The sequence below is a fragment of the Microcaecilia unicolor genome, chromosome 10, assembly GCF_901765095.1.
Source record: "Microcaecilia unicolor chromosome 10, aMicUni1.1, whole genome shotgun sequence".
In the NCBI taxonomy this organism is placed as follows: Eukaryota; Metazoa; Chordata; class Amphibia; order Gymnophiona; family Siphonopidae; genus Microcaecilia; species Microcaecilia unicolor.
In genome coordinates this window covers 122,893,812-122,918,747 of record NC_044040.1, presented here as the reverse complement: position 1 = coordinate 122,918,747, position 24,936 = coordinate 122,893,812, and the positions used below count along the sequence as shown (strand labels likewise).

General features: G+C 46.5%; 1 protein-coding gene across 1 annotated transcript in view; it reads right to left on the bottom strand.

Annotated features, from left to right (window-relative positions):
• PSAT1 (phosphoserine aminotransferase 1) overlaps positions 1-24,936 on the bottom strand; it is a 624,187-nt gene that overhangs the window by 41,623 nt on the left and 557,628 nt on the right. The window contains exon 9 of the mRNA XM_030216432.1: positions 24,730-24,867. Within this exon, the coding sequence (XP_030072292.1) occupies positions 24,730-24,867 (138 nt within the window). The remainder of the gene's footprint in view (positions 1-24,729; positions 24,868-24,936) is intronic.

Below are 24,936 nucleotides of genomic sequence, written 5' to 3'. Positions count from 1 at the left end.
CACGGAAGATAATAAGAAAGCATTGTTAACAACTCAGAAAGACCTAAATGAGTTATTACATCAAAGCGCGCAGAAGTCCCAAATGTACTATAAACATCAATTATTCCTCAATGGAAATAAAACGGGAGCGTTACTGGGTAGGTTGATACAAAGGAAAAAGGGGCCCTCGAGGATCTTACAAGTAAAGGATAGCAAAGGAGGGCTTCTTAGGGAGACCAGAAGTATTATTGGGAGATTTAGGGAATACTATAAGGAGTTATATGCAGAACCTAAAGATATAATGGAAGATAGTAATATGTATCTAATCAATCAAATGCTGCCCAGGATCACAGAGGAACAAAGGGAAGTTCTAAATCATCCTATTGTAGAAGGGGAATTGTTAGTAGCCCTGCAGTAGAGTAACATAAATAAAGCGCCGGGGCCAGACGGGTTTGGTATGGCCTACTATAAGTTGATGCAAGAACAAATCACGCCCTCACTGTTACATCTATATAAATCTATGGTAACATCGGGGCTGCAAGAAAGGAATTGTTTGTACAAAGAATTTATGGACAATAAACTGAAACAGTAATAAAGTATGTTATGAACTTTGAAAGATCTTGAACACAACTGAAATGGACTATAAAAGTGTGGATTTTAAATAATGATGGAATAATTGTGTTAATAAAGAGTAATTTGATAAGATTTAAAATCTAAAAGAATATCTATTCCTATAAAGTTTTATGCTATAATATCGGGGGGTATGCCAGACTCCCTTAATGTAGTCAAAAATCACAGTACTACGGAAACCAAGGAAGGATGAGACCGAAGTAGGATCTTTTCGGCCAATCTCTCTGCTAAATTGTGATCTTAAGCTCTATGCGAAAATCTTGGCAAACCGGCTGGCAAGGGTGTTGCCTCAACTAATAGTGTCTCCACAGGTAGGCTTCGTGAAAGGTAGGACATTGGTGGGTAATATTAGAGCCTTAATGGCATCCATAGAGACTGTTGAAAGACAGAAAAGGCCTTCTCTGGTAATCAGTTTTGAACCGAGAAGGCCTCTGATCGAGTGGTGTGGGGGTTTATGTTCGCAGTGATGGAGCGGATGGGAATTAGGGGGGCTTTTCGGGAAGCTATCGGTGCACTTTATAAGAATCCCCATGCATATCTGTGAATCAATGGGGAACAGTCAACGCTATTCCCAATTAGACATGGCACAAGACAGGGATGCCCTCTGTCGCCCCTACTATTTGTCCTAGCTATGGATCCCTTGATCAGAGAAATCCAACACCATCCAGAGATAGAGGGGGTTACATGGGGAGTCCTCCAGGTTTACGGTCTCGGCTTTTGCAGATGATATCCTTGTTCATTTGACTAAGCCCAAGCACTCATTAGAAGCATTGTTGGAATTATTCACGGAATACGGGGATTTTGCTGGTTTCAAAACAAACTACTCAAAATCCTTAGCGCTTACAGCCAACCAGGAAGTGAGGCAGCAATGGGGAGACGCTTTCCCATTGCGTTGGGCTTCGGAATCCCTCCAGTATCTGGGGGTACGGATCCCCATGAAAACATCAGAGTTATACTTTACAAACATTATCAATATGGTTTCCGCCCTGAGAGAAAGATTGGACAAATGGATGGTACTACCGCTCAATCTACATGGGAGAATCCATCTGTTTCGGATGGTGGAGTTCCCTCGGTGGCTGTACCTGTTTCAGGTGCTCCCCATTCGGCTAAAGGCTAAGGACTTGAATCAGATATATAAACATGTGCGGAAATTTATCTGGAGGGGATCTAAACCTAAACTCCCTTTGAAGTTAATGATGGGGTCATGGAAGGCGGGGGGCATGAGACTTCCTAACTTACGTCGGTACAATCAAGCCAGTTTACTGCGTCACCTAGGGGACTGGCTATTGGATAGACAGGATTTTATCCCCCGCAGACTAGAACAGGAATACTTTCACCCATATCACTTATACTTCCTGTTGCAATGTCCAAGCCACCAACTCCCAGCCTGGGTGAGTCATAGTTTACTGGCAGACCCCCTGAGAGAGGTTTGGAGAGAGTTAACTACGGCTTGGGGAATGGCATCAGACATATCGGACCTACTACCCCTGCAGGGGAATCCCCAGTTCCAGCCAGGTACAGAGAATAAGGTGTTTCGCAGATGGGCAGAGTTGGAGATCACCAGGCTAGAACACGTGCTGGGCTTTAAGGGGCAGTTGCTAGATCTAGGAGCCCTGGGAGTAGAAATGAATCAGACTCATCAATTTGCTCATTGCCAGTTAGCACATTACATCAGATCTTTGGAGCCCGGGAAATTGAGAAGTGGACATGGGCGTCGCACTAGGGAATTCTTTAACTCTATGCCAGGGAAGCGCCTATCAGTGTCGGGGCTGCAAAAAGCATTAGGGGAATACAGTAACATAGTAACATAGTAGATGGCGACAGAAAAAGACCTGCATGGTCCATCCAGTCTGCCCAACAAGATAAACTCATGTGCATAGGCGGTCGGTGGCCCAACTGTTTGGGGAGGCTAAAGGGGGCGGGGTTAGGGGTGGGGCCAGGGGTGGAGCTTAAATCCATAATTGTCTGATCACACACAGAAAAAAAAAAAAATAAATGTCACAATTAATACCTTTTATTAAATTTAGATATTAGCTATGTATCATATGTCAAAGAATAAAGTGGTTGCTCAAAGCATATACTAACCACAATCGCTCAACTGCAAAACACTATGCACAACTTTGTGCAAAAACACACTCTGAACCTTACTGTACCATAAATATTACACTGGGCAGAACCTAATACACCAATATACCACCCATACGGAAAATGTAGACCGTCAACAATATTGAAACAAGGGATCATAATATAACAATTCTCATGTAGAGCCACAAAACATCCTAATTCATGTTTAATGTGGGATAAAATGTCATAAATAAGTAAATAAACTTTTAATGTTGAACACCTAATTCTCAAAGTGGACATATTCCAAACACTATAATGAAAATAAAATGATGTTTTCTACCTTTGTTGTCTGGTGACTTTGTTTTTCTGATTGTGCTGGCCCAGTATCCGATTCTGCTGCTATCTGTCCTCTTAACTCCGTTTCCAGGGCTTCCTTTCCATGTATTTGTTTACTTTCCGCCTTTCTTCTTCATTTCTTGTCCTACATCCGTAAGTAAAAGCTGGGTCCTCCGCAAACTTGACTGTCCAGTGGATCCAGCTTTTACCTATTTTCTTCATCCATGTGCAGTTTTTCTACTCTCTTCCTTTTCTGTCATCTCATCTCCTTCCTCACTCCTCCCTCCCCCTCCATGTCCAGCAACCCTCCTCTACCCCCCTACCCTCCCCTCCATCCACCCATATCCAGCAACTCTCCTCTCCCCTGCCCTCTCCTCTCCCCTTCTTCCACCATGTCCAGCAACCCTCCTCTCCCCTTCCCTCCATCCAGCAACCCTCCTCTCCCCTGCCCTCTCCTCTCCCCTTCTTCCACCATGTCCAGCAACCCTCCTCTCCCCTTCTTCCACCATGTCCAGCAACCCTCCTCTCCCCTTCCCTCCATCCAGCAACCCTCCTCTCCTCTTCTTCCACCATGTCCAGCAACCCTCCTCTCCCCTTCCCTCCATCCAGCAACCCTCCTCTCCCCTTCTTCCACCATGTCCAGCAACCCACCTCTCCCCTTCCCTCCATCCAGCAACTCTCCTCTCCCCTTCTTCCACCATGTCCAGCAACCCTCCTCTCCCATTCCCTCCATCCAGCAACCTTCCTCTCCCCTTCTTCCACCATGTCCAGCAACCCTCCTCTCCCCTTCCCTCCATCCAGCAACCCTCCTCTCCCCTTCTTCCACCATGTCCAGCAACCCTCCTCTCCCCTTCCCTCCATCCAGCAACCCTCCTCTCCCCCTTCCACCATGTCCAGCAACCCTCCTCTCCCCTTCCCTCCATCCAGCAACCCTCCTCTCCCCTGCCCTCTCCTCTCCCCTTCTTCCACCATGTCCAGCAACCCTCCTCTCCCCTTCTTCCACCATGTCCAGTAACCCTCCTCTCCCCTTACCTCCATCCAGCAACCCTCCTCTCCCCTTCTTCCACCATGTCCAGCAACCCTCCTCTCTCCTTCCCTCCATCCAGCAACCCTCCTCTCCCCTTCTTCCACCATGTCCAGCAACCCTCCTCTCCCCTTCCCTCTATCCAGCAACCCTCCTCTCTCCTTCTTCCACCATGTCCAGCAACCCTCCTCTCTCCTTCCCTCCATCCAGCAACCCTCCTCTCTCCTTCTTCCACCATGTCCAGCAACCCTCCTCTCTCCTTCCCTCCATCCAGCAACCCTCCTCTCCCCTTCCCTCTATCCAGCAACCCTCCTCTCTCCTTCTTCCACCATGTCCAGCAACCCTCCTCTCCCCTTCTTCCACCATGTCCAGTAACCCTCCTCTCCCCTTCCCTCCATCCAGCAACCCTCCTCTCCCCTTCTTCCACCATGTCCAGCAACCCTCCTCTCCCCTTCCCTCTATCCAGCAACCCTCCTCTCTCCTTCTTCCACCATGTCCAGCAACCCTCCTCTCTCCTTCCCTCCATCCAGCAACCCTCCTCTCTCCTTCTTCCACCATGTCCAGCAACCCTCCTCTCTCCTTCCCTCCTTCCAGCAACCCTCCTCTCCCCTTCCCTCTATCCAGCAACCCTCCTCTCTCCTTCTTCCACCATGTCCAGCAACCCTCCTCTCCCCTTCTTCCACCATGTCCAGTAACCCTCCTCTCCCCTTCCTTCCATCCAGCAACCCTCCTCTCCCCTTCTTCCACCATGTCCAGCAACCCTCCTCTCTCCTTCCCTCTATCCAGCAACCCTCCTCTCTCCTTCTTCCACCATGTCCAGCAACCCTTCTCTCCCCTTCTTCCACCATGTCCAGTAACCCTCCTCTCCCCTTCCCTCCATCCAGCAACCCTCCTCTCCCCTTCTTCCACCATGTCCAGCAACCCTCCTCTCTCCTTCCCTCCATCCAGCAACCCTCCTCTCCCATTCTTCCACCATGTCCAGCAACCCTCCTCTCCCCTTCCCTCCATCCAGCAACCTTCCTCTCCCCTTCTTCCACCATGTCCAGCAACCCTCCTCTCCCCTTCCCTCCATCCAGCAACTCTCCTCTCCCCTTCTTCCACCATGTCTAGCAACCCTCCTCTTCCGTTCCCTCCATCCAGCAACCCTCCTCTCCCCTTCTTCCACCATGTCCAGCAACCCTCCTCTCCCCTTCCCTCCATCCAGCAACCTTCCTCTCCCCTTCTTCCACCATGTCCAGCAACCCTCCTCTCCCCTTCTTCCACCATGTCCAGCAACCCTCCTCTCCCCTTCCCTCCATCCAGCAACCCTCCTCTCCCCTTCTTCCACCATGTCCAGCAACCCTCCTCTCCCCTTCCCTCCATCCAGCAACCTTCCTCTCCCCTTCTTCCACCATGTCCAGCAACCCTCCTCTCCCCTTCTTCCACCATGTGCAGCAACCCTCCTCTCCCATCTGCCCTGTTTCCTTCCTGCCCCCCCCGTACCTTTAAATATTATAGTTTTGCTGGAGTCGCGGGCAGCTGGCATTGAAGACATCGGCAGGCTTACGCCGGTTCCAGCAGCCTTCCCTTCCCTCGTTGCAAGTCGGATGATGGCTCCGCCCTCTTCTGACATATTTCCTGTTTCTACGAGGGCGGAGCCATCATCCGACTTGCAACGAGGGAAGGGAAGGCTGCTGGAACCAGCGTAAGCCTGCCGATGTCTTCAATGCCGGCTGCCCGCGACTCCAGCAAAACTATAATATTTAAAGGTACGGCGGGGGGCGGGGCAGTGGCGGGCTGGGGAGGCTTAGCCTCCCCAAGCCTCTTATACGGAGTGCCTATGCTCATGTGTGTATACGTTACCTTGATTTGTACCTGCCTTTTTCAGGGCACAGACCGTACAAGTCTGCCCAGCAGTATTTCCCGCCTCCCAACCACCAGTCCCGCCTCCCATCATTGGCTCTGGCACAGACCGTATAAGTCTGCCCTCCACTATCCTCGCCTCCCAACCACCAACCCCTCTTCCCCCACCTGCTCCGCCACCCAATTTCGGCTAAGCTTCTGAGGATCCATTCCTACTGCACAGAATTCCTTTATGCATATCCCACGCATGTTTGAATTCCGTTACCGTTTTCATCTCCACCACCTCCCGCGGGAGGGCATTCCAAGCATTCACCACCCTCTCCGTGAAAAAATACTTCCTGACATCTTTCCTGATATAAAGCGAATCTTAGGGAATTGGGCTACAGATCTGAGGTGCCCGAACTTGCAACTGGACTTCCGAAAGCTAGCGGCCCGAATACCCTCCTTGTCAGGGAATGCTATCCTGAGAGAATGCCAATATAGAATACTATATCGGGCATATACGTCAAAATACCAGGTATCCAAGTTTGGAGGAACGGTAGATCCCCTGTGTTCTAAGTGTGGACAGAGGGAAGGTACACTGTTTCATTCCCTTTGGGAATGCTACAAGATCAAAATCTTCTGGAAACAAAGTGTAGGGTACTTGGAGACCGTGTTGCGCGAAGGGATCCCACTTTCCTCGTTGGGTCTCCTGCTGGATAGGTATGAAGTATTTGTAAAGCACACCCGGGGAGCTCGGCAGTTCATACGGAAAGCGAGTATAGTGGGTAAAAAAACTGATCTTAAATGCCTGGATAAAAACAGAACCTCCAGATTTCTGGCATTGGAGGAATAGTTTGCATGAACTGTTGTTGATGGAGCGGAGAGGGATGGGATCCTCCCCCAAGAGAAGAAAGGCATTCTTGGGAATTTGGGAGCCGTATATACAATCCTTGGCACCAAAAGCTCGTAGCTTTATCTTAAATTGTCTGTAACCTTCACCACAGGGTTGTTTTTTTTTTTTTTTTGTGGATTACGTTGAAGTTGATAGGGGAGAGAGGGGACTACACTCGTACTAGGGGGTTGGGGACGAGGGAGGGAGGGAGAATAATTGAGGCTTAATATAGTAGCAAGGAGAGCTAAGTCCATGTGGTACACACCTATGTTTACCTGTTACAGCTACTATTAGGTCATGGTATATATATATATAAGTACATAAGTATTGCCATACTGGGAAAGACCAAAGGTCCATCGAGCCCAGCATTCTGTTTCCAACAGTGGCCAATCCAGGTCACAGATACCCAGCAAGATCCCAAAAATGTACAAAACATTTTATACTGCTTATCCCAGAAATAGTGCATTTTCCTCAAGTCCATTTAATAATGGTCTATGGACTTTGGTCTATGGACCAAACCTTTTTTAAACTCCACTAAGCTAACCGCCTTTACCACATTCTCTGGCAACGAATTCCAGAGTTTAATTACATGTTGAGTGAAGAAAAATTTTCTCTGATTCGTTTTAAATTTACTACATTGTAGCTTCATCGCATGCCCCCTAGTCCTAGTATTTTTGGAAAGCGTGAACAGACGCTTCACATCTACCCGTTCAACTTCACTCATTATTTTATAGACCTCTATCATATCTCCCCTCAGCCGCCTTTTCTTCAAGCTGAAGAGCCCTAGCCACTTTAGCCTTTCCTCATAGGGAAGTCGTCCCATCCCCTTTATCATTTTCGTCACTCTCTTCTCTTTTCTAATTCCACTATATCTTATTTGAGATGCGGCGACCAGAATTGAACACAATATTGGAGGTGCGGTCGCACCATGGAGCGATACAAAGGCATTATAACATCCTCATTTTTGTTTTCCATTCCTTTCCTAATAATACCTAACATTCTATTTGCTTTCTTAGCCGCAGCAGCACACTAAGCAGAAGGTTTCAACGTATCATCAACGACGACACCTAGATCCCTTTCTTGGTCCGTGACTCCTAATGTGGAACCTTGCATGACATAGCTATAATTCGGGTTCCTCTTTCCCACATGCATCACTTTGCACTTGCTCACATTAAACGTCATCTGCCATTTAGACGCCCAGTCTCGTAAGGTCCACTTGTAATTTTTCACAATCCTCCCACGATTTAACGGCTTTGAATAACTTTGTGTCATCAGCAAATTTAATTATCTCATTAGTTACTCCCATCTCTAGGTCATTTATAAATATGTTAAAAAGCAGCGGTCCCAGCACAGAGCCCTGGGGGACCCCACTAACTACCCTTCTCCATTGAGAATACTGACCATTTAACCATTATATGGTTAATATATTTATAAATGATTTAGAGATGGGAGTAACTAGCGAGGTAATTAAATTTGCTGATGACACAAAGTTATTCAAAGTCGTTAAATCGCGACAGGATTGTGAAAAATTACAAGAGGACCTTACGAGACTGGGAGACTGGGCGGCTAAATGGCAGATGATGTTTAATGTGAGCAAGTGCAAGGTGATGCATATGGGAAAAAAAGAACCCGAATTATAGCTACGTCATGCAAGGTTCCACGTTAGGAGTTACGGACCAAGAAAGGGATCTGGGTGTCGTCGTCGATAACACACTGAAACCTTCTGCTCAGTGTGCTGCTGCGGCTAAGAAAGCGAATAGAATGTTGGGTATTATCAGTAAAGGTATGGAAAACAGGTGTGAGGATGTTATAATGCCGTTGTATCGCTCCATGGTGCGACCGCACCTTGAGTATTGTGTTCAATTCTGGTCGCCGCATCTCAAGAAAGATATAGTAGAATTGGAAAAGGTGCAGCGAAGGGCGACTAAAATGATAGCGGGGATGGGACGACTTCCCTATGAAGAAAGACTAAGGAGGCTAGGGCTATACAGCTTGGAGAAGAGACGGCTGAGGGGAGACATGATAGAGGTATATAAAATAATGAGTGGAGTGGAACAGGTGGATGTGAAGCGTCTGTTCACACTTTCCAAAAATACTAGGACTAGGGGGCATGCGATGAAACTACAGTGTAGTAAATTTAAAACAAATCAGAGAAAATTTTTCTTCACCCAACGTGTAATTAAACTCTGGAATTCGTTGCCGGAGAAAGCGGTGAAGGCAGTTAGCTTAGCAGAGTTTAAAAAGGGGTTGGACGGTTTCCTAAAGGACAAGTCCATAAACCGCTACTAAACGGACTTGGAAAACTCCAAAATTCCAGGAATAACATGTATAGAATGTTTGTACGTTTGGGAAGCTTGCCAGGTGCCCTTGGCCTGGATTGGCCGCTGTCGTGGACAGGATGCTGGGCTCGATGGACCCTTGGTCTTTTCCCAGTATGGCATTACTTATGTACTTATGTTTGTGAAGAACCTGCAGGCTGAAAGTGGACAAAACCATGAGACCAGATGGAATACATCCCTGAATACTAAAGGAACAGAAGTTCTAGCAGGTCTTTTAAGGATGTGTTTAGCAGATCCCTAGAGACAGGAGCGGCTCCACATGATTGGAGAGAGGTAGATGTTGATTGGAGAGAGGTAGATGTTGATCCTTTTCACAAAAGTGGTAATGAAGAGGGTGGGAAAGGTAATGGAGATGCTGCTGAAGGAAAGAGTAGTGATCTTATTACAGTTCAGTGGGTTGCAACATCCAAAGCAACATGGTTTTTTACCAGAGGCAGATAGTCAAACGAATCGATTTCTTTGACTGGGTGACCAGAGAACTAGATAAAGGGCATGCACTAGACGTGATGTCATTGGATTTCATTAAAGTCATTGATACAGTTCCTTATCGGTGACTTATAAACAAATTGACCAGCTTAGGGATGGGTCTCAAAGTGGTCAACTGGATAAAAAATTGGTCGACTAACAAATGACAGAGGGTAGTTGTAAATGACTTTAATTTAGAAGAATGGAGTTCAGAGGTCAGTCCTGGGGACAATTCTGTTCAGCATCTTCATGAGTGATATCTCTGAAGGGTTAGAAGGGAAAAATTGCCTTTGGCAGATGACAAAGATCTGCTACAGAGTGCACACTTCAAATGGGTAAAATGAGAAGTGATCTTCAGAACTAGAGGTTTAGTTGGATGCTTGCAGTTAACCTGTAATCCAAATATGAGCAGAGTTGTGTGCTTTTGGGAACAAAACCTCAAATGAATTGAATGTGATTGGAGGGAAGAGTTTGAGCACAGACCAGGAGGGACCTTGGGGTGATTGTGTCTGAGAATTTCAAGGTGGTGAAACAATGTGACAAGGTGGTTGCGAAAGCCAGAAGGATGCTAGGCTGCATAGCAAGGGATATAATCAGCATAAAGGAGGAGTCCATAATACCCTATACAGCACATTGGTGAGGCCTCACTTGGAGTACTGTGTTCGGTTTTGGAGGCTAGGAGGCTCATTTTCAAAGCACTTCGTTTCTGTCCTGGGTTGGGGGTGGGCTCTGCACTGCCCAAGTTAAAAACAAAAAAGGTTTGTATTTAATATTGGTGGGAAGCCCAGTAGCCCACCAACAACATTAAATATAAAACTTTATATATGGTATAGTTGGGGGAGGTTGTTGAATACTGGTTGAGTACACAAGTGATAACACCTAGAGCTGAACCCCTCGGAGTTGGGGGTCATCAGAGCACAGGCCCTAAGGCTCCTCCAGGGGGGAGGGCAGTTTTAGCACTGGTACTCAACACAGGGCTTTGGAAGATGCATCGGTTACTTTAAGGGGATGGGTGCTATGACTATAATAGCTGACGAATTGTTGACAAGCAAACTTTCATGTAATGTATATATCCCCTGTGGAATGGCCTTTAGCAGTGTTAACTATGATTCATACCAACTATCTTTTGCAATTTAAGTACATTGGGGACGGTGGGAGGGAGGGGTAGGGGAGTGAGGTAAATCTGTAAAAATGTTTGATGACGGATTCTATCCTTTAACTTGCCTATGGAAGTTTTGTACCTATGTTGGTATTTCTATTTTGACCAGAACGTGAATATTCTAAATTGTGTTTGTCATCAATAAAAAAGTTGAAACCTTACACCATAAAACATGACAGCTCCCTGGGGACCCCGGGACAAGTGTGCTGCTGAGACCACTCCGGGTGGTGTGGGAAGTACTTATTAGACATTTAGGGGGAGACCCAGCAGTGACGGATCACCTGACCCTGCGAGGTAACTGTGAATTTCCACCTGGATTGTCTAGTCATATCTTTAATGCTTGGCCTCAGCGGGGAATTAAATGCCTAGCAGACTTGGTTGGTGAAAATGGGCAGCTCCTTTCGGATGAGAACTTGGTGAGTCGGGTTGGAGAGTCCTGGGAAATAGATTTGCTATAAGACAGGTGAGACATTATGTTGCTTCCTTGCCTAGGGACCTTTAAGGAATCAATGGGGAGTAAGGTTCAAGATTTCTTTCACCTAAACGAGAGGGAGGGCTTACAATTTCATTACTTTTCAAGGAAATAAACAAGTGGCAGCCCCCCAAGGACTATGAGCTTTTGAAAAGATCCTGGGAGAAGGAGCTGGGTTCATCACTGAGGCTATGGGACATATCTAAGTCAGTAGCCAGAATACCATTGCTAGTGACAGACGCCCGATTGAGAGAGTGTGCATATAGATGTATCCACAGAGGATACATAGCCCCTTCTCAGCTGGTGCATATGGGAGGTAGTCAAGGCCCGAGTGCCTCAAATGTGGGAGGAGCCCGGGCACTTATTACACGTTTTGGAGTTGCCCAATTTTGGGAAGGTTTTGGGGTCAAATCCAAGTTTCTGGGAATTGCAGATGAACATTCCTGTATTGGGGACGGTAGAGCAATTACTGTTGGATGTACCGGGGCCTTTGGAGGTGGGAATCGCTTTGAGATATTAATGCTCCGCAAGATGTGCCTTGTAGCTAGGAAATGTATTTTACACTATTGGGCTGTTAAAGATCCCCCAGCTTATTGGCATTGGCGGAACCAGCTACATCTGTTGATATCTTGGGAGGCTAGAGATGCTAGGCTCTCCCAGAGGAGACAAACTACCTTTCTGGCAATTTGGGGTCCCTACCTTCAAATCCTAAGTCCTAGAGGGCGTAGTTTACTTCTTAATGATGGTTGAACCTTTCATCATGATAACTCATGGTTCCCCTAGGTTCATGGGGGGGGGGGGGAGTTTCAAGGGTCATAGGGGTTGGGGGGGCGGTGGGGTAGAGAAGTTGGGGGGGATGGGGGTTTGGACCTATTTCTGAGGTGGGAATATATAAACTATTGAGATGTTACTGAACATGGTTTATGTTGCACTGTTCTGTATTTTGTGGCAATTTATGTAACTTTATTTGAGCTGACTTCAATAAAAATGTTGAAACATAAAGTAAATCAACAAAAAAGACTTTCTTCCTGTCTAACATCAAGAACAGTCCTAGCTGGGGTTCAGGGATAACTGTGGCTTTCTAGCTGACAAAATAATAATTTTGTATCCCTAAATAGTTCTTCTATTCTTCTACTTTGTACCCTAACTAAAGAAGGGCTCTCTTCATTGAACACCGTAGTCACACTGCCCACAGCAACTTGGTCTCTCCAGAAGGGTGCAAACCTTAAACCTTGGAGACAAGTTTTCCTAGTTGCTTAACAGGGATTAATCCACTTAAACAAACTTGTTTCACACAGTCATTCACTTGGTCTCTCGCCCTCAATTTTCACGACAAAACTTTTAAACAGCACACAAGTAACAAAAAAAAAAATCAGTTTTAGATTTTTTTTCTGCTTAGATCCAACACCTTTCACTTTCAGCTCATTTTACCTTCACTCAGCTCTCATGCACTTGCAGAAAAACTAATTTTCAAATCCTTTCTGGCTCAGAAATCTTATCACGCAGTCAGAGCTCTCTCACACACATTCTCACTCTTTGGTGTCTTCAGCCCTTCTCTCCACTCCCAGGCAAGCTGTTGCTAAGGGAGATGGTGACTCTGAGTCACCGGCTGACCTCTACTACCCAATGAGGTCTCAGAACACAGGATGTTTGCAGCATGGACGCTAATTAGCATGTTTCACAGTCTCCATTTTAGAAAAGAATTCCTCCATAGAAAATAATAAAAAAAAATTATATTTTTAGAAAAAAATACCATAATATTACTATACAATTTGATCAAAATATTCTATAACCTTAGTGCTGAACTACACATACAGTACATTTTCATAAATTTAAACAAACATTTAAAGACATTTACATATTTTGTCATAATCTCTATCAAAACTCCCATAAAACCAGAGACGTTCACTCTAATAAAATTCTGCATCGCCTCACACACTCCCTCAAGTGAAGCCTGCTCAAAAAAAGCTAATTCAATGCTCAGAACTGGCCCAAACTAAAACCTTCTCATTTAATCTCCAAAATAATTTTTTCAAAAAGTTTCAAAGTACTAGGCCACCTAAAGAGGTTCTCATGGACCCAAAACTACCATTAGAATCCCTCAAAAATTAACCCCTTAAGCACCAGCCCAACGGGACCAAAAAATACATTTAAAAAATAAACTAAAATTCTTAGGCTACCAGACCCCTTACCTGGTCCCCAGAAGGGTCCTCGCTTGACCTCCACCACTGGTCTGGGTCCTTTCAGCAAAGCACCGCTATTTACAATGGCAACTGCGGAACTCCTGTCGGGGCACCTCAAAAATCGAGGTTCCGGCTTCACTTCGGGCCTAGTGCCGGCCAGGGAGTGCTACCACGCATGTGCAAAAAGGCACGCATGCTCGGAGTCTTCCCTTCACAAGCTTTATTCAGCCATTCTTTTCAGTGCACCTGGCAGGGAAATAGCACTCCTCAGTCGGGCAGCACAGGGGTAAGTCGCAAAAAGCACGGCTCCCCCATGGAGACTCCTGACAGGCACCGGAGAACTGGAACTGGCCACCAATGATGTCTGGAAGCCCCAGAGGACCCCCAAACATCATTGGAATCCCAGGTAATAAAATTAAATAAACCCACCGGGTTACATTTACCATTACCCTCTGTTGCCTTCCACTCAACCAGTTCCTAACCCAGTCAGTCACTTTAGAGCCCATACCAAGAGCACTCAGATTATTTATTAGTTGTCTATGTGGAACTCTGTCAAAGGCTTTGCTGAAACTTAATACACCACATCAAGCTCTCTCCCTTGATCCAACTCTCTGGTCAACCAGTCAAAGAAATTAATTAGATTTGTCTGACAAGATCTGCCCCTAGTGCAGTGGTGTGCTGGAGCCGGCTCGCGGTTCTTAAATTTTGTACCAACTTGCAAGCTGGTTGTTCCCTAGTGCGAGCCGGCTCTCCCTCCCACCCGCCCGATCGATCGATCGCCTGCCCGATCCAGTCCCTCACGTCACCGACCTGACTCTTCTAATTCTTCGGGGCAGGCAGTCGTGCCTGCCCGCTACCAGCACTGACTCTCCCCTGCCGGCAGGGTTGCCAGATGGAAAATTTTTTTTCCAGCCCGATGGAGCCCAAAAAACAGCCCAAAACCCGCCCAAACACAAACCCCGCCCCTGACACCCCCCACCCCCGCGTCATCAACCCCGCCCCCGCCGTCACCGCCCCGCCTCCCACGTCACCGGCCCCGCCTCCCCGTCATCGCCCCCGCCTCCCACGTCATCGGCCCCGCCTCCCGTCATTGGCCCCGCCTCCCGTCATCGGCCCCGCCTCCCACGTCATCGGCCCCGCCTCCCACGTCACTAACCCCGCCCAAAACGTCATTAACCCCACCCAAAAACGTCACTAACCCCGCCCCCCCCGCGGCCGAAAAAACCGCCCTGAAGGCCAAAAACAGCCCAAAAACCGCACCCGCCGCGGGCAAAAATTTCCCGCGGCGGGTCGCGGAAAACCACCCAATTGGGCGGTAAAACCGCCCACCTGGCAACACTGCCTGCCGGTTCGCGCTTTAAAAATGGCCGCCGAGACTTCCAGAGGCAGCCTCGCGAGACTTCTGCGGAAGTCTTGACGGCCAATTTGAAGCGTGAACCGGCAGGGGAGAGTCAGCGCTGGTAGCGGGCAGGCAAGACTGCCTGCCCTGAAGAATTAGAAGAGTCAGGTCGGTGAGGGACGGATCCGGAGGGAGGGAGGAGAAGTCACCGGTGAACAACTCGGGAGGGGTGGCAGGGGAGAGAAGGGAGTCGCTGGGCAGGGGAGAGGAGGGTCACTGCTGGACATGGGTGGATGGAGGGCAGAGGAGAGGAGGGTCACTGCTGGACATGGGTGGATGGAGGACAGGGGAAAGGAGGGTCACCTGGGTATGGGTGCATGCAGGGGAGAGGAGGGTCACTGCTGGACATGGGTGCATGGAGGGCAGGGGAAGGAGGGTCACTGGGTATGGGTGTATGCAGGGCAGGGGAGAGAAGGGTCGCTGGGTATGGGTGCATGCAAGGCAGGGGAGAGAAGGGTCGCTGGGTATGGGTGCATGCAGGGCAGGGGAGAGGAGGGTCACTGCTGGACATGGGTGGATGGAGGGCAGGGGAAAGGAGGGTCACTGGTATGGGTCCATGCAGGGGAGGGGAGGGTCGCTGGGTATGAGTGCATGCAGGGCAGGGGAGAAGAGGGTCACTGGACATGGGTGGATGGAGGGGAGAGGAGGGGAGAGAGAAGAAATGCTGGACATGGATGGAGGGGAGGAAAGAGTGAGGAAGGAGATGAGATGAGGGAAAAGGAAGAGAGGAGAAAAACTGCACATGGATGAAGAAAATAGGCAGAAGCTGAGGACCAGAAATGAAGAAGAAAGGAGGAACGGAAAGAAATAAATGGAAAGGAAGCCCTGGAAACGGAGTTAAGAGGACAGATAGCAGCAGAATCGGATACTGGGCCAGCATGATCAGAAAAACAGTCACCAGACAACAAAGGTAGAAAAAAATCATATTATTTTCATTATAGTGTTTGGAATATGTTCACTTTGAGAATCAGGTGCTCAGCACTAAAAGTTTATATTTATTTACTTATTTATGGCATTTTATTGCACATTAAACATGAATTAGATTGGAACCTGGAATCATTTAATTTTTTTTTCCTGGAGTAATGCATTGCCACCCCCCCCTCCCCCCAGGCTCTCTCCCCGGCTATAGCCAGCTCTGCAATTTGGGAGGAGGGGCGCAGAGGGGGACCGGGGAGAGAGCCTGTTGTTAAACATTTACCAGCACACCACTGCCCTAGTGAAACCATAAAGATCTCCCCCAGTCCTCTGTAGGTATCCAGCAGCCCAGAATGCCATGCTGCTAAGGTCTGCTGTCAGCTTGACAACAGTGCCCCTCAGATTCAGCAGGCAACTAGCACTTGATCACTTCTAGAAAGTGTAAGCTTGGCTCTTCTCCCAAGCCTTTAATGGAAGAAGCACCTAACTAGCTAGTCACACACACAAGCTGCAAATATCTACTGCCTACTCTAGCTGAAATCATTTTCTCGCACATTTTCTGACTCTATGTGCAATTTGATCTTAAATTAGTAGTGGAGTAATCTAATGGTTAGTGTGTTGGGCTGAGAACCAGGGGAGCTGGGTTTGATTCCCACTGCGGGTCCTTGTGACCCTGGACAAGTCACTTAACCCTTCAGTGCCCGAAAACTTAGATTGTGAGCTCACTGGAGCCAGAGAAAGTACCTGTATGTAATATGTTGTACCACAGAAAAATGGTATATCAAATGCATTACCTTTTATATGTTCCACTTACTCCTGTCTCACCCCTAATCCTGTCTGTTAACATGTTTTGATGTATATTGTATTGACATTGTAAGTAGCATATTGTGCCATAATGTGTACTGTTTGAATATAATTGCTGCCAGAGTAGTCTGTGCTAGAATGTGGTGTTGCTGCTTTCCTTGAGAGAATGGAACCAAGCTGGTAAAACCACTATTTCACACCACTTGGTTACTTTTGAGCCTCTGACGCAGCCCTTCAGTGGGCGAAACACAGCCTGTGTTGGGCTTTTCTGTTTGTATTTTATCTACTATAGTGAATAAACCTTGGGATAAAGATTTCCTGTCTGATCTGCTGTTTTCTACCACCACCACAGCAGATGAAGTTGGACAGAAACAGAGAATTCTGACAAACAGGAGATAAAGGTGAAACCTTGGTCAAAAGCTTCAAGACCTTACCTATTTTTTACCCCAAATGTTAAACCACTAGAAATGGGAAGAAGACTAATTTAACTTTTTTAAGTGACCCTGAAGGAAAGAAATAAGGCTTCTTTAGCATTATGAGGTAATTCTATAAAGTAAGTGCTCATATTTGTGTGCCGATTATGTACATAAATGTTTGGAATATCTGCATATAAGCATGCATGTGTGCACATACATCAGAAATTTTAAAAAAATCTGCTTAAGCACTATTCTGTAAATAAATGTGTATCTTACATAGTGCATATTTGACAGGTAAGAATACACATGAGCAGAGTCTGGGTGGGGCTCCCACTTAAGTGCATAACTTAGAATATTATACACATATTTCCAGCAGTTAGGCACAAGCACTTACACTAGTTTTATGGCTGATGTGACTACTTGCACCTAACCACATATATACCCAGTTATGCTAACATTCTATAAAGGAAAATAAGCACCTACTTTCCTTTTATAGAATATGCGCCTATGGTCTAAGGTTTGGCAATTAAAATTCAATGCGAAGAAATGCAAAGTGATGCACTTAGGGAATAGAAATCCTCGGGAGATGTATGTGTTAGGCGGGGAGAATCTGATAGGTACGGACGGGATCTTGGGGTGATAGTATCTGAGGATCTGAAGGCGACGAAACAGTGTGACAAGGCGGTGGCCGTAGCTAGAAGGTTGTTAGGCTGTATAGAGAGAGGTGTGACCAGCAGAAGAAAGGACTACTACTACTAACTAGCATTTCTAAAGCGCTACTAGGGTTACGCAGCGCTGTACAATTTAAACATAGAAGGACAGACCCTGCTCAAAGAGCTTACAATCTAAAAGACAAGAGAACAATCTAAAGACAAGTGAACAATCTAGAGGACGAGTGAACAGTTAATCTGATAGGGTGGATAGATTGGGACATTCTATATATCTCGAGCGGTTAGGTGCCGAAGGCAGCATTGAAGAGGTGAGTTTTAAGCAGAGGTCTGAAGATGGGTAGGGAGGGGGCATGGCATATGGGTAAAGGAAGATTGTTCCAGGCATAGGGTGAGGCAAGGCAGAATGAGCGGAGCCTGGAGTTGGCAGTGGTGGAGAAGGGTACTGAGAGAAGGGCTTTGTCCTGTGAGCGGAGGTTACGGGCGGGAACATAGGGGGAGATGAGGGTGGAGAGGTAGTGAGGAGCCGCAGACTGAGTGCATTTGTAGGTAAGGAGGAGGAGCTTGAATTGTATGCGATATCTGATTGGAAGCCATGAAGTGATTTGAGGAGAGGGGTGATATGAGTATATCGGTTTTGGCGGAATATAAGACGTGCAGCAGCGTTCTGAACTGATTGAAGGGGGGATAGATGGCTGAGTGGGAGGCCGGTGAGGAGTAAGTTGCAGTAATCAAGGCGAGAGGTAATGAGAGCGTGGACGAGAGTTCTGGTGGTGTGCTCAGAGAGGAAAGGGCGAATTTTGCTGATGTTGAAGAGGAAGAAGCGACAGGTCTTGCCAGTCTGTTGGATATGCACAGAGAAGGAGAGGGAGGAGTCGAAGATGACTCCGAGGTTGCGGGCAGATGGGACGGGGAGGATGAGGGTGTTATCAACAGAGATAAGAGAGTGGAGGAAGAGGAGAAGTGGGTTTAGGAGGAAAGACGAGGAGCTCGGTCTGTTGATGCCCTTGTATAAGTCGTTGGTGAGGCCCCACCTAGAGTATTGTGTTCAGTTTTGGAGGCCGTACCTTGCGAAGGATGTAAAAAGAATTGACGCGGTGCAAAGAAAAGCTACGAGAATGGTAAGGGATTTGCGTTACAAGACGTATGAGGAGAGACTTGATGACCTGAACATGTATACTCTGGAAGAAAGGAGAAACAGGGGTGATATGATACAGACGTTCAAATATTTGAAAACTATTAATCCGCAAACGAACCTTTTCCGGAGGTGCGAAGGCGGTAGAACGAGAGGACATGAAATGAGATTGAAGGGGGGCAGACTCAAGAAAAATGTCAGGAAGTATTTTTCACGGAGAGAGTAGTGGATGCTTGGAATGCCCTCCCGCGGGAGGTGGTGGAAATGAAAACGGTAACAGAATTCAAACACGCGTGGGATAAACATAAAGGAATCCTGTTCAGAAGGAATGGATCCTAAGGAGCTTAGCCGAGATTGGGTGGCAGAGCTGGTGGCGGGAGGCGAGGATAGTGCTGGGCAGACTTATACGGTCTGTGCCCTGAAGAGGACAGGTACAAATCAAAGTAGGGTATATACAAAAATGCGCACATATGAGTTTATCTTGTTGGGCAGACTGGATGGACCATGCAGGTTTTTTTCTGCTGTCATTTACTATGTTACTATCGGCCTATATAAATATAGAATTACTCCCTATATGACTTTGGGGCTAATGTTTGAAGAGAAAAACATCTAAAAAGTGCATAAAGCGGCATTTGGATGTTTTTCCTCACAAAACGTCCAAATCAGTATTTTTGAAAGCTATTTTTAAACATTTCTCTATGAAGTCTGTCAAAAGTGTGTTCAAATCACAAGGGTGGCGTGTCAGGGGCGTTTCGAAGGTGGGATTAGGGCATGCCTAACACTTGGACATTTTACAGCCATAATGGAACAAACCAAAATGTCCAGGACTAAAACCAAGACGTTTTGGTCTAGTCCTGTTTCCAGAACGAATAAGGAACAAAAAGATGTCCTAAATGACCAGATGACCACTGAAGGGAATAAGGGGTGACCCCTCAATACCCTCCCAGTGGTCACTGACCCCCTCTCACCCCCCCCCCCCCCCAAAAGGGAAAAATATGACTTACCAGCCTCCAATAACGGCTGCAGATGTTAGTCAGGTCTATTAGAGCATCATACAGGTCCCTGGAGTGTAGTGGTCGGTGCAGTACACAGTGGGGGACCCAGGTCCCTATCTCCTTCTACCTATCGCACTTATGAACTGTGACCCCTCCCAATGTCATCGAAACCCTACTGTACTCCTATATAGGTGCCCCCTTCACACATAAGGGCTATTACATTGGGAGACAGTGGATTTTGGGTGGGTTTTGGAGGGCTCAGTGGATAAGATAAGGGAGCAAGGAGAAAAGGTGAGAAGTGTACCTGGAAGCATTTGTATGAAGTGCACAGGAGTGCCCCACTGCTCTCCTGGGATGTCTGGGAGACTATTCTACTAAAAATGCTGACTCGTCGTACATCCCAATGACATGAATCTGTATGTTTTACACCTCTTCAGATTTTTTTTTAAATGGACCAAAAACAAAAAGTCTAAATCACAAAATCTTGTTCAAAACAGTATTTTTGAAAAAAAAAAAAAAAAGATAGACATTTTTCTTCTTTGAAAATGACCTTCTTTCCTATTTGGATTTTGGACGTTTTGTGCAAAATGTCAACAATCGGACTTAGACGTCATATCGAAAATGCCCCTCCACGTCACAAGTTCTTCATATTTACCCAGGAATGATCAGCATTAGAAAAGTTTCATATGAGTGAGTAGACTAGTAGCAATCCTCCAGTTGTCTTAGGTAAGCCCAAGTGCTTAAAAGGCCATTCGAACTCACCATTCTAAAGCCCCGATGCTCCAAAGTCGCCATTAAATACCGCATGTGTTTATACCAACGGTTGAATTTACTGATTTTGAAACATCAACCGATGCTCAAAGGAAATCACATACAAATGAGATGCATGGAAATTCTGCAAGCGACTCAGTAGGGAAAGCGCCTAGCACATACGCAAAACAATCTCTTGATAAGTATCAATGTACTATTCATGCCCAAGAAAAAAAAATGCAACAACCACGTCGTAGGTATGCATCCAGTGATGTTCCACGACAACTTTTTAACACTATTCTGATGTTCAGGAGACACACACACATATAATACACGCATATATAGGTACATTTCACACACATGTGCAGATAAAAAATATTCTATGACAACTTTTCAACACTACTGCTATGTGTGGGGACACATGCACATGGCACATTTCACACACAAATGCAGATACTATTAGAAAATGCAAGCAGACTGCTCCACTGAGAAGTTGCCTTCATGCAATGACAGCTCTAGACCTACTGGAAATTTTTGGATGTTAAAGGTAGGTGCTCCTTTCTGTGCATTGCAGGGGAATGTCTGTGCATCACACAGAATGCTCATTTTAATACTAATGAGCTCACTGTAATACATTTGCATAGGATTATCGGTAGCTGTTACTGCGAACAGTAAAAGCGATGCAGAAACCCAGCACAGTAAACTTGGAGCTTCGGGGCCTGAGTCACCAATAAAGGAGCTGGGAATTAGACAGGGGAGTAATATTTATTTGATAACATTTACCCTCATTTAGAGCAGCAGCAGTGTATACTTGTACATTTTTATTTTTTTTTATACTGCCAATCATTTATTGCTTGGCAGTTAACAGTACCAGGACTGTACCAAGCTATAGTTCCACCCTACTACTACTACTTATCATTTCTATAGCGCTACAAGGCATATGCAGCGCTGTACACCATACACAAAAAGACAGTCACTGTGCGACTCTTCTACTGGCCCTCTTCCACTTTGCCCATTTTGCCACTGCCAATGAGAGAAGATGGTGTGCTGGGAGCAAGTTGTATATCCTTTCATATTACTGTACAACAAACATATATAAAATTACCTTATATAGAAGGCTTACCCCTAGTGGTGGTAGTACCACGGGACTATGACTATGGTTTGAGGCAGCCATTTTTCAGCCAGATCCATCAGAGGAAGAAGAGAGTGGAGTTTGCTCCTGCCTAGATTACCCACTACACTGCCAGGGATGTTAAGGTAGATACCCAGTATACCTGAATATAACTCACCTTGAGTTACTACTGAAAAAGGTGTGAGAAAATCCAAATAAATAAATAAGGTAGGCCAGGTGCAGGAAGGGGGGCTTCTCTTGATTGGGTGGGGGGTTAGAAGAGTGATTGGGTCATGTCTGGGGGCTTCTCTTGTTGGGGAAGTCTAGGAGGGACAGGAGTACAGGTTGCTACCTGGAAGTTATGCAGGTGCTGGTTGATATTCATTGCCGGCACCAGTGCTTTTTTTGTGCCGGTACAGCGTACCGGCACCTTTTTCCTGAGGTCTGCTCACTTGCAAAATCTTTCACCTGAAGTTGTGATTCTCCTTTCTCCCCTGCCCTCCCCTCTTCACGTCAGGGCGAACCGGAAGTGAAGGCAGTGCAGCAGTGCTCACTGAGGCAGGCAGGCTCTGCTGAAGTTGCTTAAAAAAATACAACCAGTGCTATATATGTCTTTGGTGTGGGAAGAACTCCTCATTTAGGGTGAGCTTGAACAACATTCAAATTAAAGAGAACAGGTTTGGAGGGAGGTGTGCAAGTGAGACTGGGGAGAAATAAAAAATAAATAGTGTAATTGTTTGTTAAAATCTGTAAGTGGTTCAAAGTTTTTTTTTTTTCTGAGCATGTACACTGAGAGGAGGGCATGACTGCAATGATGTGTGCATAATTATCAGGTAACCTGGGATAGCTACAGCTAAAAGCCATTTCATTGGCTGATGGTTCCAACACTAGTTTCAAAGAGGAAGTTTAGCTGGCATAGTGTTGAAGAGCTGGTAAGTGAAAATCTGATTGCTTTTTTTGTGTTTGTTTTTATATAAAACATTCTCCTTGGATAGGAAGAGTTTGTGATATGTGAAAATATATTTTGCTTTAATGAAATTGCTAAACTTTAGAGTCAGAGACTTATTAATGAGGGATACATACAGTGCTTTTTTTGTACCGGCACCTTTTTCCTGAGGTCCGGCTCACTTGCCCGCTCCCTTCTGTTCCTGCTCTAGCGCTCCAAAATCTTTTACTCAAAGTCGCAATTCTCTCTCCCCTCCCCTGCCCTCCCCTCCATGTCCAGCATGTCGCCTCCCTCCCCTGCCCTCCCCTCTCCTCTCCAAGTCACGGCGAACCAGAAGTGAAGGCAGCGCAGCAGTGCTCACTGAGGCAGGCACGCAGGCAGGTTCATCTCCTCTCGCGTCGCTTCCCTCTCAGTGCATCCCGCCCTCCAAGGCGGGAAGCGCTAAGAGGGAAGCAACGCAAGAGGAGACGAACCTGCCTGCGTGCCTGCCTCAGTGAGCACTGCTGCGCTGCCTTCACTTCCGGTTCGCCGCGACTTGGAGAGGGGAGGGCAGGGGAGGGAGGCGACATGCTGGACATGGAGGGGAGAGAAAATTGCTGGACATGGAGGGGAGGGCATGGGGGAGAGGAGACATGCTGGACACAGATGAGGGGAGGGCAGGGGGGAGAGGTGACATGCTGGACATGGAGGGGAGAGGAGGGCAGGGAAGAGAGAATTGCTGGACATGGATGAGAGGGGAGGGCAGGGGGCAGAGGAGACATACTGGACATGGAGGGGAGGGGAGGTCAGCGAAGAGAGATTCGCTGGACATGAAGGGCAGGGGAGAGAGAGGAGAATCAGACATGGAGGGGAGGGCAGGGGAGAGAGGAGAATCGCTGGACATGGATGAGAGGGGAGGGCAGGGGAGAGAGATTCTCTGGACATGGATGGATGGAGGAGTTGGCGGGGAGAGAGGAGAAATGCTGGTCTTGGATGGAGGAGAGGGGAGAGAGAATTATTGCTTTATATAGATACAGGGGAGGGAAGAGAGAGGAGAAATGCTGAACATGGATGGAGGGGATGAGAGAGGAGAAGTGCTGGATATGGATGGAAGTTAGGAAAGAAAAAAGAAGAAGATGCACATGGATGGCCATGAGGGGAAAGGGAAGAGAGGAGAAAAACTGCACATGGATGGAGAAAACAGGCAAAAGCTAGATCCACGTTATACCTCCTCCAGTCAATTCCACGGAGGAGGACCCAGCTTTTACTTATGGATGTAGGGCAAGAAATGAAGAAGAAAGGAGGAAAGTAAAGAAATAAATGGAAAGGAAGCCCTGGAAATGGAGTTAAGAGAACAGATAGAGAGCAGCAGAATCAGAGACTCGGACCAATATGGATAGAAAAACAAAGTCACCAGACAACAAAGGTAGAAAAAATCATTTTATTTTCATTTTAGTGTTTAGAATATGTCCAATTTGAGAATTTACATCTGCTGTCTTATTTTGCACTGGGTATACTGGAGCTGTAACAGCTTACAGAAATTATTTATAATGAAAAAAAATCACATTATTTTTTTCTCCCATACTAGTATAATATTTTCAAGGATGTCTGTTTATATGCGCCATGGCTGGTATAAGGGGTGTGGCTAATGTGGGTGTGGCTATAAAAGGGGTGGAGCCATATGTGGTGACCCCGACCATAATGAGTACAGGCACATTTTTTTCTACAAAAAAGCACTGGCCGGCACCCACATAGCTAAGCTGCCACAGTCTCAGACCACTTACCTATGCGGGCACCGGCACTGAATATAGCTGGTACCCACATAACTCCTGGCCCTTCCTTGACTCTACTCACAGACTGCCACTCTACTGCCCAGATTCCACTTGGGCAGTTACAGCCAGTATTCAGCATCCAGACCACTCTGTGGTTTAAGTGGGCAGGAACCTCTCATACCTGCTTAAACCACGATAAATACTGACCCCTCAAAATTTATGTTAATAAAGTATTTCATAGAACAAACAATTCTGAAAGAATAAAACATTCATTTTCTAGGCCTAGTCTTTTGGAATAGCGATAACAGGATGCTTCCTGTCACCTGTTTGAGTAGTTTTATTGGGGCATAAAACAGGTTAGTTATTTGGGGGCATGAAACAGGTTAATTATTTAGTAGAAGGGAAAGAATATGCTCGAGACTGTGACCTTTTGTGACACCACACTACACATGCCTATGTCTTGCACATTTACCTGTGGCCTTTCAGGGATACCATGCCAAGTTCTACAGCTTTATCCAGGAACTTCTTTTCTAAGCCATCTTCTCCTTTTGCACTGCCAATGTGGAAAGGAATATTCATTCTGCTTCTACTCTTAATTTCCACAGGACATCTGGAGAAGAAATGAGTTATAAGATAACTGCTGAAGAGGCCCACATTAAGTAGAGAATTCTACATATGG